The sequence below is a fragment of the Pempheris klunzingeri genome, chromosome 21 (genome assembly GCF_042242105.1).
Source record: "Pempheris klunzingeri isolate RE-2024b chromosome 21, fPemKlu1.hap1, whole genome shotgun sequence".
In the NCBI taxonomy this organism is placed as follows: Eukaryota; Metazoa; Chordata; class Actinopteri; order Acropomatiformes; family Pempheridae; genus Pempheris; species Pempheris klunzingeri.
Window position 1 is genome coordinate 19,981,415 of NC_092032.1, and position 15,407 is coordinate 19,996,821.

The window sequence follows — 15,407 nt, forward strand, 5'->3', positions numbered from 1 at the left end:
CACCCGAGTCCGGCTTCATGTACAGCAGGAAGGAGTCCTTCACCACCAGCCAGCTGCACACAAGCGGTAAGAGTCAGCGTTTTAAAGGGAGAGTGCACGCAAAAATCCAAAACACACATTTTCCGTCTTACCCTTAGTGAGTCAATGTCTCCAGTACAGTAAGGGAACTGGACGGCACTCGGCTTGTGGTGCTCAAGGCGCCAAAATAATACATTTGATAGAGAAGATGATCCACAGACACGAGCTCAGGCCTCTCGTCCATGAGCGGGTGAGCGGTGAGACGGCTGGCGGGTGTAGTTTGGTAGAAAGTAGTTCCTACATGAAACTGCTGATTATCTTGAATAGCCGCTGCTATCGATCCTTCAAATGTATTATCTTTGGCACTTCCTTGTGCCGTCCAGTTCGTGGTACTGGAGAGAAATCTCTGCAGCTTCATTGATTGATTGATGCCTCCAAAACTCAGCAACTCCCACATAAACCATCTATGGATTAATAGCTCTACAGGTGAGAGGATTTTGAGGTGAGCTGTCCCTTTAACCCCCCGACATCCAGGTTGGAGCCTCAATTTTCCTCCTTCAGATCAGTTCAGGACCCATTTAAACGCTCGTGTCTTCAGATCTCAGCAGTTATCGTATCCAGCAGGACTCACGGGCACATTTTTAAGAAACCATCCTCCATGTTGGAGGTCACTGACCGTTTGGACCAGTGGTAGCACATCTTGCTGCGACCACAACAGTTCATCCCGGGGATCCGATGGCCGCCAGAGCGCTTCAGCACCATTCCCTCTCTGAAAGACAAGAATAGGGAACATCTGCGCCTGCAAACACGCTGATTCAGGCTTCGTACGTCGTTTCCTGACACAGTCGTCACACTTTTATTTATCTAGAATCGGTCTTTAACAAACTTTTTGCTAGAATTCTGCATATTTGACCGTTGAAACTGGCTTTTCTTCATATAAACGCTTTAGTAGAAGAATCACGGTGTTAGAATATGACATTGTCTCACCAAAACAGTCAGGTTTGGTCATGTTTTATAGGCTCAGGTGTAAAACTTTCATACCAAAAGGAAGGAAATTCTATTTTAGAGTTTTTCTTACAAGCCTTTTGGTCCCAGGTCGTGGATAAAGGACAGCTGGCTGACGTCAATGAACTCCATCTGAAAGAAAGGAACAGGGGTTTTCTCTGAGCAAAACTACGGCACGCATCACGGCCTATTTTGTCATTTTCCAGATTTTACAGGTTTTCCGAGATGAGCGAGAACGCTTCTTAAAGGTGCAGTCTGTAGGATTCAGGAGAATCTATTGGCACAAATGGAATATTCAGAAATATGTTCTCAGTGGTGTATAATCACCTAAAGCTAGCTGTGTTTTCATTAGCGTAGAATGAGCCATGTTTCAACAGACAAACAGGGCCTTGAATTTGGTGGCGTGAAGGCAGCAGGTTGGAAGATGAAGAAGAAAGAAGAGGAGGACCACTTTGTGTTGTGACAAATGGAGGATCAGACGTAAAATAAATCCCACAGACTGGTCCTTTAAACGTCCTTACCGTTGCATGGTAGTTCCTGTACATCGGCATCTTCAGCAGTTTGTTCAAATAATCTTCCAGTTGTTTCTACAGCATTAGAGAAACATCAGCCAGTCAGTGCAGTCAAATGAAACATCATCAAGCGTGACAGTAAGAGAAGTGAAGGATAAAAGCTTTACCCTGCGACTGGACACTTGCTCCTCTCTGCCCAGTTCGTCTCCTCCTCCTCTGGGGAGGTTCGGCATCTCCCTCACCTCGCTCCTCGCTGCCGTCTGCCTCTTCACCGTGTGACTGCAGAGACAAAACACAACTTTTGAGTGAAAAAAGAACAATCTATCCCCTAATCTGTCCCTCTGGGGCTTTGACTGGACTCAGATCTAAGAAAGAAAGAAGCGTTCACCTGCGTGACGGCAGCGGCAGCCTCATGAAGGTCTTGTACGTCCTCAGCTCTCTGTGGAGATCCATGAAGTGTTTCTCCTTCCTCTTCACCAGCCACGTGAACTCCCCGTGTTTCAGCTCAATTTTAAACACCGCCGGCATCGACTGAGCGCCCAGAACAGACACATGAGTCAGACGTTTAATGCTTAGTTTTAAATCTTAATGCCTTTTTATGTCTCATGTGCAGCCCTTTGAATGGCCTTGCTCTCTCACAGTGCTGTACAAATACATTTGCCCAATTTGTTTTTACAGGGTCACTGTAAAAAAATCACCTCAGCCGGCAGCCGCGTAACAGGCTGCAACATAATCCTTTGGATTAACTGTGTCTGATCAATGAACATCCACTGAAAATATCTTGTTTTTGCCACCGACAGGCTCAGACTCAATCACACAATAGCACAAACAAACTACACGGCCGAGGCAGCAGCAGACCAGCAGCTCACATGTTGTGCGATTAGAATCCCTGTTTTAGTGAATGTAGTCTGGTGTGTGTGCTGTTTGTGGTTAAACCAAAAGGATCTTCCAGGTCTCTCTCTGTAGGGATCCTTTCCATGATGCTGTCACACACTCAGAATAACACTCTGAGCCTGTCAGTGGATCAAACAAGCTCTTTTAGTGGACCTGAAGGATTACAGTGCAGCAGTTGCAGATCATTCCCAGTTGCCTGCTGATGTGATCTACTGGACCAACCAGATATTTCAAAACCCAAAATATGTAAAAACAGGGCCCAGGTTTAAAAACACCAGTGTTTATGTTCAGCATCAGTGTGCTAGCATTGTCAATAAGAGCATGTTAGCATGTCTTCATTAGATTAAACTCACAAAGCCACTAGCATGATGTGTAGATTCTTGTTTAAAGGTGACAAATAAAAGAAGCTGAGGACAGAATTCACCGTCTCACAACAGCTGAGTGAGAAAACTGGTTTAGAAATCGTTCAGATTAAATATGGACTGAGAAACCGTACTGACAGTACCAGCTCAGTGATCTAAAGACCTGCACAGCAACGTCACTGATTTCCGAGCATCAAGTCGTTTGAGACAAATAACTGGTGTATAATGAGGCAGGTGCTGAATGTGTGCACCTTGTTGACGCTCCTCTGCGTGGTGACGTTGAAGCGGTCCTGAGCCGAGGTGAACCGCTCCACCTCCAGGATCTTGGCGGTGATGGGAGAGGACAGGAAGACTTTGGCCTGGGGCTCCTTGAAGCCCACCGTGTGGTAGATCGCCGTGAAAGGCAAACGCTCCGCTGCAGGAAAACACCAGCAGAAACACGAACAGATCAGATTAGCGGACGCACAGAGAGATGCTCTCATACAGGTGAGCCAAGTGCACACACACCTGGGGCGATGGTGTCGGTTGTGTCGTACTCTCCATCTCCCAGGTCGAGCTCGCGGGTGTCTAGCTTCTCCATGATGTCGGTCATATCGTTGGCGACCAGCTGCAGGGTGCTGGAGGTCGGCTCGCTCTGCCGCAACATGGCTAGCACTCGGTCTGGAGCCCGGGGCTCACCTGGAGCAACAGGTAAAGAGGGGAAGGGGATTTTAAATGAAAGGTGAGGGTCAAACATGAATCTCATCCTTGCATTTTCCCAGGTTTTCTTTGTTTTGTGTACAAAAATGACCTAGAGCTGTCAAATAAGTATAGTGGATGGAAAGAAACTACAGTACAAGGACCTGAAGGGTGTCCTGTAGTTGTGAACGCACTGCCACCACAGGTGACTGCACCCTCTTATCTGTCATCAAACACACTCTTCGCGTCTTTCCGATGGATTTCTTCCCTCTTTTAATCTCCTCTTGTGTCCTTCAGCCCTTTTCTCATCACAACCTGCTGCTCTTCCATTCATCTCTGTCCTCGCTGCCTCACACCGCGTCAGACACTAATCCAAACAGCAGGATTAGCAGGGGAGAAGCACAGGAAGCAGCGGCCTTTTTTAAACACATTCCTCAACATAAGTGTGTGTGGAGGGAGAGGGAGGGAGGGAGGGAGGGAGGGAGGGAGTGCTGTTCGTGAATGAAGTGGATTGACTGGAGGGATTTTCACATAAACTGACCCAGAAACATGAATGAGTGTGCGTGGGTGACACCGAGAGAGAGACAATGATGGTTACAAGTGGATGTTTGCTCCCAAACTCACACTGAAAAGGTCCCAAATTATGCTTTTATACACTTTATAATCATCGTCAACATAAATACCACATTTCCTCAAATACTGCAGAGAGGACCAGGCCTTCATTTGAGGCCGGCTCGTCTTTATCTCTCAAAACCCGGAGCCTAAAGGAGACCTGAACCTGACCAGGGAGTTCTGGTGTCTAACAAAGACTGTTTCAGAACTTCACAGGAAGGTCGAGTCGAGTGACCCAGTCCCATAAATTAACACGATGCCAAACCACCGCAGGACAGACGCTTTCCTAACCTCAGACGTCCTACGTATCCATCCACCATCAACAGGAAAGCTAGTGCACGACCTCTCTCTCTAAAACTGATGCTTACAGAATAAAAGGAGACCTGGTACAGGAACTCAAGCTGGCATTGTTATAAAGCACTTTTAATAAATATCATGCACATGGATTAGACATTTATCCCACTATCATCATTAAGCATTAATTAGCCTCTCAGCACGGGTGGCATGTCCCATACATGGCATGTTTCTCAACACAAATTAGATGCAAATGCAGCAAAGTTTATCGTGCCATCGTGACGCTGCAAACACATGTGGTCGCACAGAAAGCAGCACAAAGCCGACAGTATGCAAACCATCCTCAGCATCAACAAACTGTGTCTCTGTTTGTATTCTCTGTGTTCCTCTTCTGTGGAAAGTGTGCGAGAGTTTGGATATCAAAGAAAAATGGGAACCGGAGTCGAACACCACAAGTCCAGACTAAAGCTGGGACGCTAACATGCAGAGATGCCCATGGAATGAAATGAAATGAATGAACTGGAAAAGAGAGTCCAGATGAGACATTTGAGGAGTCCTCTGGTCCAGATGTGGAGCTACTCTTGGATCCATCTTGCTCTGTGTTAGTGAAATGACCAGATTTAGAAGCTGACATCCAGATATTATTATTAAGATAGATAGAAATATGAATGTAAACGATATTACTGATGACAGTTACAATTAAAAACAGATCATATAACAATATTCAACTGATGTGATCTCAGAGACTTTCTGTTTAATATGCATACATATAAATAGGATGTGTTTATTAATAAACACAAGGTATTTGACTGACATCGTGTGTTTTCGTCACATATTATCCCTAAAAACCCTGCAGGTGCACGGTTTCAGTAAACTGTGGTGACGTGGACAGGCTGCAGAATCGGTGTGAGACCGTGGGAAGAGTTCACACCTTCGTCATTCCAAGGCTGGATCGGACGAACGCCAGACAGGAAAGAGTTAAGAGCACATTCTCACAAGGCCAAGCAGGCAAACATCAACTGATAAAGCACATAAAACATGTTCATAACATCTATTTTTACTTGAATTCTTTGAGTGTGCTGATAAAACCTTCTGGTATTGGATTACTGCTTATTATTAATGTTGTGTTGTTGTATCACTTATTCAGCTGTGGAGATATGGAGTCAGGTGATGTGCTGATGTCCTTTATGTTCTGACGACATGTTGGACATCAAAAAAGTCCAGCAGAGACACAGAAATGTGTGTGAAAGAGCGTCTAAGGTGTGTCTGCCGTCTAACAATAGCTGCTGGGGGAACCGGTGATGCAGGGAGTTCAAGAAATAACTGAAAACCAGCAGGAATGAAAGTAAAAGGAGGGACGGACATGAAGGATCAGCCAAAGAGAAGAAACCTGAGATTCTAGCCGTACAGATTCAAAGAAGACTGTGTCTTTTGTTGTCTGATAGGGAGCTGAATGTTATCAGCGCTAAAGATCACACTAACACGAACCTGAGCCTCTTCTGCACACCTGAACTAGATCTGAAGACAAGATTTAAAGAGCTGAAACTGAGAATGAGACATCGTGCAGACTTGGTTATTAATAATTTTAACCTTAATTATACGGAGAAAGGATGATCTGCAGTTACAGTTTTGCTCCACAGAAAACATTCAACTTGTCGGCTGACTCGTCTTCTTTTGCTGCCTTTAGTGTTTTCCTTTGCAGAGAATATAAATGAATCAACAACAGACTTACCAGTGTTCTTTCTAGTGTTGAAATACACTTTAAAAATGTGTGTTTTCATGCAAGAATAAGTTTTTCTTCACCAAACTTTGCCGCCTTTTCTCATTAATCCGTTTCCTCTTGGCTCTACCAGTGTGTGAAAACTTCACAGGGTCAGAAAACACATTAGCAAGCAGCAGCACACACACACACACACGGCATCAAGTTCTGTTTGTGTTCACCAGGTGAATGTAGGTGAAATATTCACTCTGGTTTGGTCACCACCATCTCCTGGGAAAAATAATCTGGCTCTGACCTCTTTAACATCACAGAGACATTCAGTTCAGTTAATATTTTGGGATAAATCCTCAGTATTGAATGTAGAAGCGCTTGTTGCTTATCTGCCTCTTCCATTTCTAACAAACAGACATGTTTTTAATATCTTTTCTCTCATATTCCGTATTGTAAACATCTTTATTTTATATTTTCATACTTTATATCTATGTTTCTCGATAATGCACCACTATACCAGCAACGTGAACGCTTACTTGGCAATAAACCGGAGTTTGATTCTAATCTAAAGAGGAAATTGAGCTTGAAGGTTCATTGTTGACCTTGGAAATGTGGAGTATATATTTTAAGATGATTGATGCAGCCAGCGGTTGTTGCTGTGGTGTCTGTGTCTGTGCATTACGCTCAGCCCAGTCTGCACTCACATTAATTGGGTACAGTGTGAACCGTCAATACCCCCCCTCTGCATCACTCTCCAGCCAGGTGGCAGGCTGTTGAGCCCTCACACACACACACACACTCACACACACACACACACACACACACACACACACACACACACACACACACACTAAAAATACCAATGCACAAAAAACAAAACCCTTTCTTCCTCTTTTCTTTAACTTCTCATTTTCTCCTCCTCGCAATCATCGACAGCCTCGACACTTGAAATCACTTAGCAGACATTTGGTGGCTCCTCCGTCGTAGATTAGATCAAATAACCTCCAGAGCCGACGCTCGTTTGGTCGCCCATGTTCAGCGACAAACGACTAAAGGGAGCCGACTCAGACGGGTCGCAGTGACAGCAGACTCCACTCATCCACAGCATCTCATCGCGCTCATTCCAAGACAATGCAGGAACATGAAGGGGGCAGTGGTGTAACCCAGGGCGACCACCTCACCACCAAATGTCTTTACAATGAAGACCAATGCACCAAAAACACAAGACCAATAGAATATGTGACACATAAGAAACAGAAAACATGCAAACTGTGTGCAGGAAAGACTTCCTAAATTCTTCTGTGGAGCATTTTTGCATCTTTAATCTGTCACTCAGCTCCTTTTAGATTCCGAAAAAACACCAAAAAAAAGGGGGTAAATTCTCTCCTCCTGCCCTCATGTTCCCATGCAGTAACAGGAAGACGTCACTATTTAGGTTTTCCAGCCACTTATGAAACAACATAAGCTATTTTGAAGGCGTCGCATTGGACTCTGAGAACCTGTGATGACATTTGTTGTTATTTTTGATATTTTAGAGAAGAGTTTGGCTGATAAAACAGAGATATATTGATATGTCCCATTCAGAAACACTTCTTTTTGAGTGAAAGCCTTGATCCTTATTACATTCACATAATAATAATAATAATAATAATAATACTATTGGCCAGCGTATCCTTATTGATTTGTCCTCAAAAACACCCTTTAAAAAAGAAGCAGTAAGAAGATATTTGGACTCTGAGAACCTGTGATGACGTTTGGTGTTATTTCTGATATTTTAGAGAAGAGTTTGGTTGATAAAACGGACGATATTAATCAATATTTCCCCTTCAGAAAAGCAGTGGGTCAGTGTGAGACACAGCTTTAAACACTGTTATCGAATGGTGGTTTTTCAGTGAAAGCCTCGATCCTTATTAAAAATGTTTGTTGAAATAAAATAATAATAATAACAATAATAGAAATAATGATTATAATAATAATACATAAATTAATAAAAATAAAAACAATTAAAAATAAATAATAAAAATAAACATAAATAAAAATAAATAATATAAAATAACAACAATAATAATTAAAAAATAAATAATATAAAACAAATAATAATAATAATAATAATAATAATAATAATAGCCAGTGTGTCCTTATTAATTTGAGAATGAGAATCTTTATGATGGCGTTTGTTGTTATTGTTGATATTTTTCTGTCTAATCAGAGAACTTAACTGCTTGATTAATAACTGAAATAATTATTTTTTGTATTGACATTTGGCAGCACAATAAACACACACACACACACACACACACACACACACACACAGCCTAGAAACTGGAAACCGCCAACAAGCTGGAGAACACTGTATTATACAATAGCAGGAGGAGCATGGATTTCTTCATTTAAAACAGCAGCTCTACAGCGTCGACATCCACTGACCTGAGCACAAAGAGGCTGAGGGAAGCCCTTCATCACCACCATCATCATCATCATCATCATCACGTCTTCACTTCATCAAAGTGTCTCCTCTTCGTCAGAGAGCAAACTCACTCAAAAACCAAACAGGAAGCCACCACTCTCCTCTCCTCTCCTCTGCAGCGCCTTTTCTCTGCCACCTCACACACACACTCACACACACACACACCCCTTCTCTGGAACACACACACTCTCACTCACTCACACACACACTCACTCACACACACACACACACACTTTCACAGAGCCCTGACAGACAGCGTGGGGGGTCGAGAGCAGAGTGCAGCAGAGTCACAGACTGACGGGATGAAGATTCAGCCGGGCGGGACGCAGCGGGGAGGGAGGAGACGCAATTGGTCGGGGGGGGGGGGGGGCAGCCAATGAGAAGCAAGGTGAGGGGGGTGTCCCGGCTGAGGCACACCTGTCCGTGTTAAAGGGACTTTGCACCATTTCAAGAAACTTCAGCCAACTTTTTTGATACAATCTCAACTTTCAGTTAATAATTTTTCAAGGAAGGAAACCAAACGTTCCCTGTGGAGGCTGAAATGTGGGGATCTGCAGCTGTTCTTTGTCTCCTGTGACACTAAAACTGAATATATTTAAGGTCTGAAGCAGAAATTTGAAGAAATGACTGCAGCCTCTATGAAAATGCACGTGTATTTTTCACTATTTCCTGAAATTTTAAGGACAAATCAATCAATAGAAAGATCCTCAGACACATGAACACTTCAACACAACACCGTAAAGTTTAGGCTCGAACTAGTCTTAGTAGTCTAAACTTAATTGTGGGATATGAGCTTATTTGTAAGACTGATTCATGTCCGCATGAAAGCTGCTATTTAGCTTAGCTTAGCTTAGCATTATTTTTCGATTAATCAATTAATGCCTTCACAATTTAGCAACAACATTCAAGCTGAAACTAGAAAATGTTTTGCATTTTTATTCAAACGTAGTATAGTATATTTCCAATAAGTGGATCTTTACAAAAACAAAAGCAAAAAAGTATAAAATATATAAATGATAATTAAACATTATTAAGTGAAAGTAATCACTTAGTCTAGAAATAACAATTAGTTGTTCTATTTAAGACCAAGTTCATCTAATTCAGGAGGCTTGGAGCGTATCTGCTGCAGTATTTGGTCGCCAGTAGAGGCCACAGATAAAATAAATAAATTCCTCTGAGAACATTCATGAGGGTAAAAAGGCCACAAACCGCCCTGCGGATGTGGAAGTGTGAGAAGAAACACAACAATGGGTTTTTATGATAACAGAATCAAGTTCATGACACACGCCTGCACAGGAGGAGTCATTGTCAGGGTCAATGTTAGTGTTATCGTTATGCTATGCTATGCTATGCTATGCTACGCTACGCTATAAACAGGGTGAACCAGACTGAATTTCATAGACTGGCGTGACTCATTGTTGACATTCCAGAGAAGGACCAAAGCATTCAGACTCCCACCTACATGTGAGCGCTGAACACACACACACTCATACACACACACACACACACACACACACACAGAGGCATACATGCACAGAAAGCTTTCACAAGACTAGCTGAGGTTTGGGGGGGGGGGTGGGGGTGGCAACGATTATGCTTAAAGTCGTATGAAGCAGGAGGATCTCGGCTTAAATTGCAACATTTCTCTATGGAGTCTGGTAGGTGTCACGAGGGGGAGAAGTTCCTGCCCTCAAACTGCAAACCATCTCTTAAAAATTCTTCATTTATGCATTTACTATAGTTATTTCCTCTCTTCACTTCAGTATTTCATTCTCTCAAATCAATGATTGATAATTAAAAGAGAACACGGAGCCGTGTTAAGCATCCATGTAGTCATTTTAGGTCCACAGGGGGAAAGAAGAGCGACTGATGAGTTCACACAATAAACTCAAGGGGACAAATTAATTAATCCCAATTAAATTAAACCTCTGACCTGATGATGGCGCTAGATGACAAGTTAACCCTCATGGGACGCATTTCAGTACCAAACACGTTACTTATATTAATGAAATGTTCCCTCAGAGGTGCCTCACAAGCTGCACACCAGAGGAAAGAGAAGATTCACAGAACCGTGCGAAATACTTCATAACCTTCTGGGCGAACATCCAGCTTCTTCAAACATGGACGTTATAGAGGTCAACGGGGTCGTGCTGAGTGTTTAAACACAAACTGCTGAATAACTCCTGCTCCTGCTCAGTGCTGTGCATCAGCTCCTCTTTGTAAGGCTGCTCATCATCTGCGCTATTCATTTTAACTGTCTGATTGTTCCTGGCTGATGTTACAGAGAGCAGCTGTTGTCCTCTGCTTTACTTTGTCCATTAAGGCGGCAAAAACACTGATTCATGACTTAAACAGCCTGAAAGTCACTGACGTTGGTCGCCGACAGGTGAGCGATCAGAACACACTGTGACACTGTCACCTGGTGGTCGGCTCCACCAACTGCATGAAACATTTACTGTCTAATCTCACACGTTATGATGCACATAATCCAAGTGATGGAAGAAATACTGAACGCTCCATTACAGCACAGCTCCTCCGTTGTCCAACAACTTCAGTATGTGATAGTAAGTGTGATAGACAACACTGACATGACGGAGGCCCTGCAGTGGATCCTTATTTTATTTTTAGTGCAATAAAGGGAATAATAAATCTAACTAAGGGAAGAAGAAAACTTCCTTTATCAAAAACATAAAAACGCACAACCTTCCCTTTTTCCAAACTATGGGGTCAGACAGACGTCAGCAAGGTGAGAAAATATGTTCTTTTTCTGTTTTCCAGGTGACGTACATGAAGCCTAAAGGGCCAACAAAGACAGAAAGAGATCTCAAACAGTTAAAGAAGGTATTCAGAGCAGAGAGCACGTCTGCCGCTGGATTACAACCCTGTATTTCCAGTTTTGGAGGTTCTTCATACTTGACAGAAGGAGTAGAAACTGTAGGAAGTATTGATCTACAACAGACTGAAAATAGACTTTAATGACCTGTTGACAATAATCATCATGTTTTTTTTTACTATGAGTTTTCACATAAGCCATTCCAGGTTTCCACTAAACACTCTCGTCTATTTTTATGTCTCTTTTTTATGTTTATCTGTGAAAAATAACGACTGAATAAGAAACCTGAAACACTGAAGAATTATTATTTGAGGCTAACATCCCTTTTATCTCATGCTGACATTCTCTCTGATACACACACATACAATTACTTTTGGGTATTTATATAAACTTACATTTATTTCCTGGAGACTTTACCGTAAGCGTACCCACTGCCTGCCTAAACCTAACCCAAACCTCACCACTGACCCAAAAAGCGGTAGTTTAACAACTGGAGACTCGGCTTTTGTCCCAAAACTGCACAAGCCGCCCTCAATCAACCGGTCTTTCACTCTTACATGGTCTTATCATCAAAATCCCATCCTAAGCTCCATCATATTAGCGGGAGGATAATCCTCCAGGCTAAAATGACCGTGTTTTTCGTAATGGATGAAGCGGTGAAGTCGGCTCTCTTCACCTGCACAAAACGCACCCCGGAACGAAAGCTAGCAGCTTTGCTTTTCCTGCTCGGAAAACTGTTAGTTTGTACAACCTGCACAATCACAGTAATTCACTATGATGCTAAATGGTCAAATGTAATTAAAACCTACTGAAAAAAGGTTAGAAAAAGGTTAGTCAAACCAGCAGCGGACGGCGACGCCCTTATCTTATGTCATGTGATGTGTTTTTAGGAGTTCTGTGAGCAACAAGCCACTTTCTCATCTGAATTTCTGCACTTATGTCTTGTAAAACATATTAAATCCTACTTTTTAAAAAAAAAAAAAACCTGCAAATTGCTCTTTAATCCTGGTGTGTCCCTGACAGTGACTTAAAGGCGTAGCCATCGATCCTAATCCTTTACACTTTTTGCCACACTCAGCGAATATCTCCTCATGCTGTCCGTTTTGCGTGAGCACTGAGAATCCAGCGTCCCTACACAGACCTGCCAACCTGCAACAGGTGGCGCCGTGCTGAAGACGGGAGCAGCTAACGGGAGAAGCTAACGTGCTAATCAGTGTATTTGTTTTGCTGTTAAGCTCAAATATCAACAATCTTTCTGCAGAATCGCTGACTTCACCTTTCAGTCACACACACACACACACACACACACACATAAAAACGGTGAACTGATGAAATATTCCCGCCACTACACAGAATCATCTGCAAATCGGTGGGTGGTGGGTGCTAATTTCAAACCCTGGGAAGGAAACACAGACTTCATGTTTTTATCTCCAGTGACTCCAGCTGTCAGATAAACATCAGACTCCCCTCAGGATGAACCGCAATAACTTTCACGATCCTCTAATGTTCCACCATCAGGTCAAAATCTGTCTGAAACTTTGATTTATGACCAAAAACCTGCAGAAGTAAAGACTTTCGGCTGTAAATACTGAGGCCACAGTAACGTTTCATTAAAATTACAGTAAAACTAGTCCTGGAATTTTAAAAGCAGATGCTAGTTGCAGCCATCACATCTCCACAAACATGATAATAAGGAAAGGTCATTCTGTGTCTCTTTGCTCCCCTGAAGGAGGCGTGGGGGCTTTTTACTGTACTTGTCTGAGCCCGTTGTCTCATAGTCCGTCCATGTGATGTGACGGAGAGCTTCCTCGCTGCCGTCTTGTCATTTTTAGCAACACTGGACAGTTCGACGGATCCAGACTGACATCACCCAGAGACATGTGACTGCCAGTTTGCACTGCACTTCCTCTTTTTGTGCACAGTAACTGTGTGTGACACTGTGTGTGTGTTTAATTTGATGATTGCCGTCTCCTGACTTGCGACAGTGTGACTCAATTCAAATGCTTCCACCAGCCAAACCAGTGGCACAACAGTGTGTGTGTGCGATCAATTCACTGAGGCATGTCAGGCATCCAGCTGACACACCCGCTTCATCCCTAATCAATATTATAGAAAGCAACAGGAGGATCGTGGGTGAAGGAAATTCCACAAAAACACACAACTCAATTCACATTTTGTTCCACTAACAGACAGAATTAATGTCACGACGACATCGACTGGGATAAACTGTCCGGTTTAGAAAGTCAGGAAGAATCCTGATTCTGGACTATTTGAACAGTCTTTAAAATCCAATAGTTTATGAATATTTATATATATTTTCCCTTGTTTTTATCCGAGCAGCAGCTTTATCCAGTTTAAATGAAGTCAGGCCTCCCTAAAGACGTGGATCAGGCCCCCTAAAGATGTGGATCAGGCCTCCCTAAAGACGTGGATCAGGCCTCCTGTAAAGACGTGGATCAGGCCCCCTAAAGATGTGGATCAGGCCTCCCTAAAGACGTGGATCAGGCCCCCTAAAGACGTGGATCAGGCCCCCTAAAGACGTGGATCAGGTCCCCTAAAGACGTGGATCACGCCTCCCTAAAGATGTGGATCAGGTCTCCCTAAAGACGTGGATCAGGCCCCCTAAAGACGTGGATCAGGCCCCCTAAAGACGTGGATCAGGCCTCCTAAAGACGTGGATCAGGCCCCCTAAAGATGTGGATCAGGCCCCCGTACAGACGTGGATCAGGTCTCCCTAAAGACGTGGATCAGGCCCCCTAAAGACGTGGATCAGGCCCCCTAAAGATGTGGATCAGGCCCCCGTACAGACGTGGATCAGGTCTCCCTAAAGACGTGGATCAGGCCTCCCTAAAGACGTGGATCAGGACCCCTAAAGACGTGGATCAGGCCTCCTGTAAAGACGTGGATCAGGCCCCCTAAAGATGTGGATCAGGCCTCCCTAAAGACGTGGATCAGGCCCCCTAAAGACGTGGATCAGGCCTCCCTAAAGACGTGGATCAGGCCCCCTAAAGATGTGGATCAGGCCCCCGTACAGACGTGGATCAGGCCCCCGTACAGACGTGGATCAGGTCTCCCTAAAGATGTGGATCAGGCCCCCTAAAGATGTGGATCAGGCCCCCTAAAGATGTGGATCAGGCCCCCTAAAGACGTGGATCAGGTCTCCCTAAAGACGTGGAATCAGGTCTCCCTAAAGATGTGGAATCAGGTCTCCCTAAAGACGTGGAATCAGGTCTCCCTAAAGATGTGGATCAGGCCCCCTAAAGACGTGGATCAGGTCTCCCTAAAGACGTGGAATCAGGTCTCCCTAAAGACGTGGATCAGGCCCCCTAAAGACGTGGATCAGGCCCCCGTACAGACGTGGATCAGGCCCCCGTACAGACGTGGATCAGGCCCCCTAAAGACGTGGATCAGGCCTCCAAATGCTTCTGGTTGGAAAACACGTCGTTTAGATTTGGCTCCCTTTGTGATGTCATAAGGGACCCTGTGGATCAGGTGACCTCCTCCTTCAGAGGGCCGTCTGTCCACCTCGCTGTCCGCCATTTTGTTGTTCCCCTCACCAACACCAGCTCCTGGTAACATGAAGATGTGGAGGTCCAGGAGCGTTCAGACGGATTAAACCTGCTCTGATAAGTCTGAACTCTAAAGTGAGCAGAACACCTTTAAACACCTGCTGCAGCGCTAACGAGCCGTGACCGCGGTCTAAACCTACAGAGTGAGGGACTCGCTGCCGTCACACTCAGGAAATACTTTGATGGGAATTCATTTTGTCAGTGTGGCCCAGGGAGCCGCATCAGATCCTCTAACACGATGAAGATCGATTCTTCTTCTGAGAGCTAATTCAACTCTGCAGGCTGCTGCAGTGAGGATCAAACCTGTGACCTTTATGGTTAAACAATAATCTCGTGTTCCACTGCGAGAAAAAGGCTTTTAATCGCTTCAGTGCATTTAGGGAAGTTATGGAAAACATTTAAATTACCATCTAACACTGCATTTTGGTGAGCGGATTATTTGGAGTGCAAAC

At 43.9% G+C, this 15,407-nt stretch overlaps 1 protein-coding gene across 1 annotated transcript in view; it reads right to left on the minus strand.

The window, feature by feature from the left end:
* pld1b (phospholipase D1b) overlaps positions 1-15,407 on the minus strand; it is a 33,772-nt gene that overhangs the window by 14,657 nt on the left and 3,708 nt on the right. Inside the window, exons 2-9 of the mRNA XM_070852703.1 lie at positions 3,299-3,469; positions 3,043-3,206; positions 1,924-2,066; positions 1,703-1,814; positions 1,545-1,610; positions 1,097-1,155; positions 695-787; positions 1-53 (exon numbers count right to left, since the gene is read on the minus strand). The exon at positions 1-53 is cut by the window's left edge and continues 100 nt beyond it. Coding sequence (XP_070708804.1) covers positions 1-53; positions 695-787; positions 1,097-1,155; positions 1,545-1,610; positions 1,703-1,814; positions 1,924-2,066; positions 3,043-3,206; positions 3,299-3,437 — 829 coding nt within the window. The 5' untranslated portion in view covers positions 3,438-3,469. The remainder of the gene's footprint in view (positions 54-694; positions 788-1,096; positions 1,156-1,544; positions 1,611-1,702; positions 1,815-1,923; positions 2,067-3,042; positions 3,207-3,298; positions 3,470-15,407) is intronic.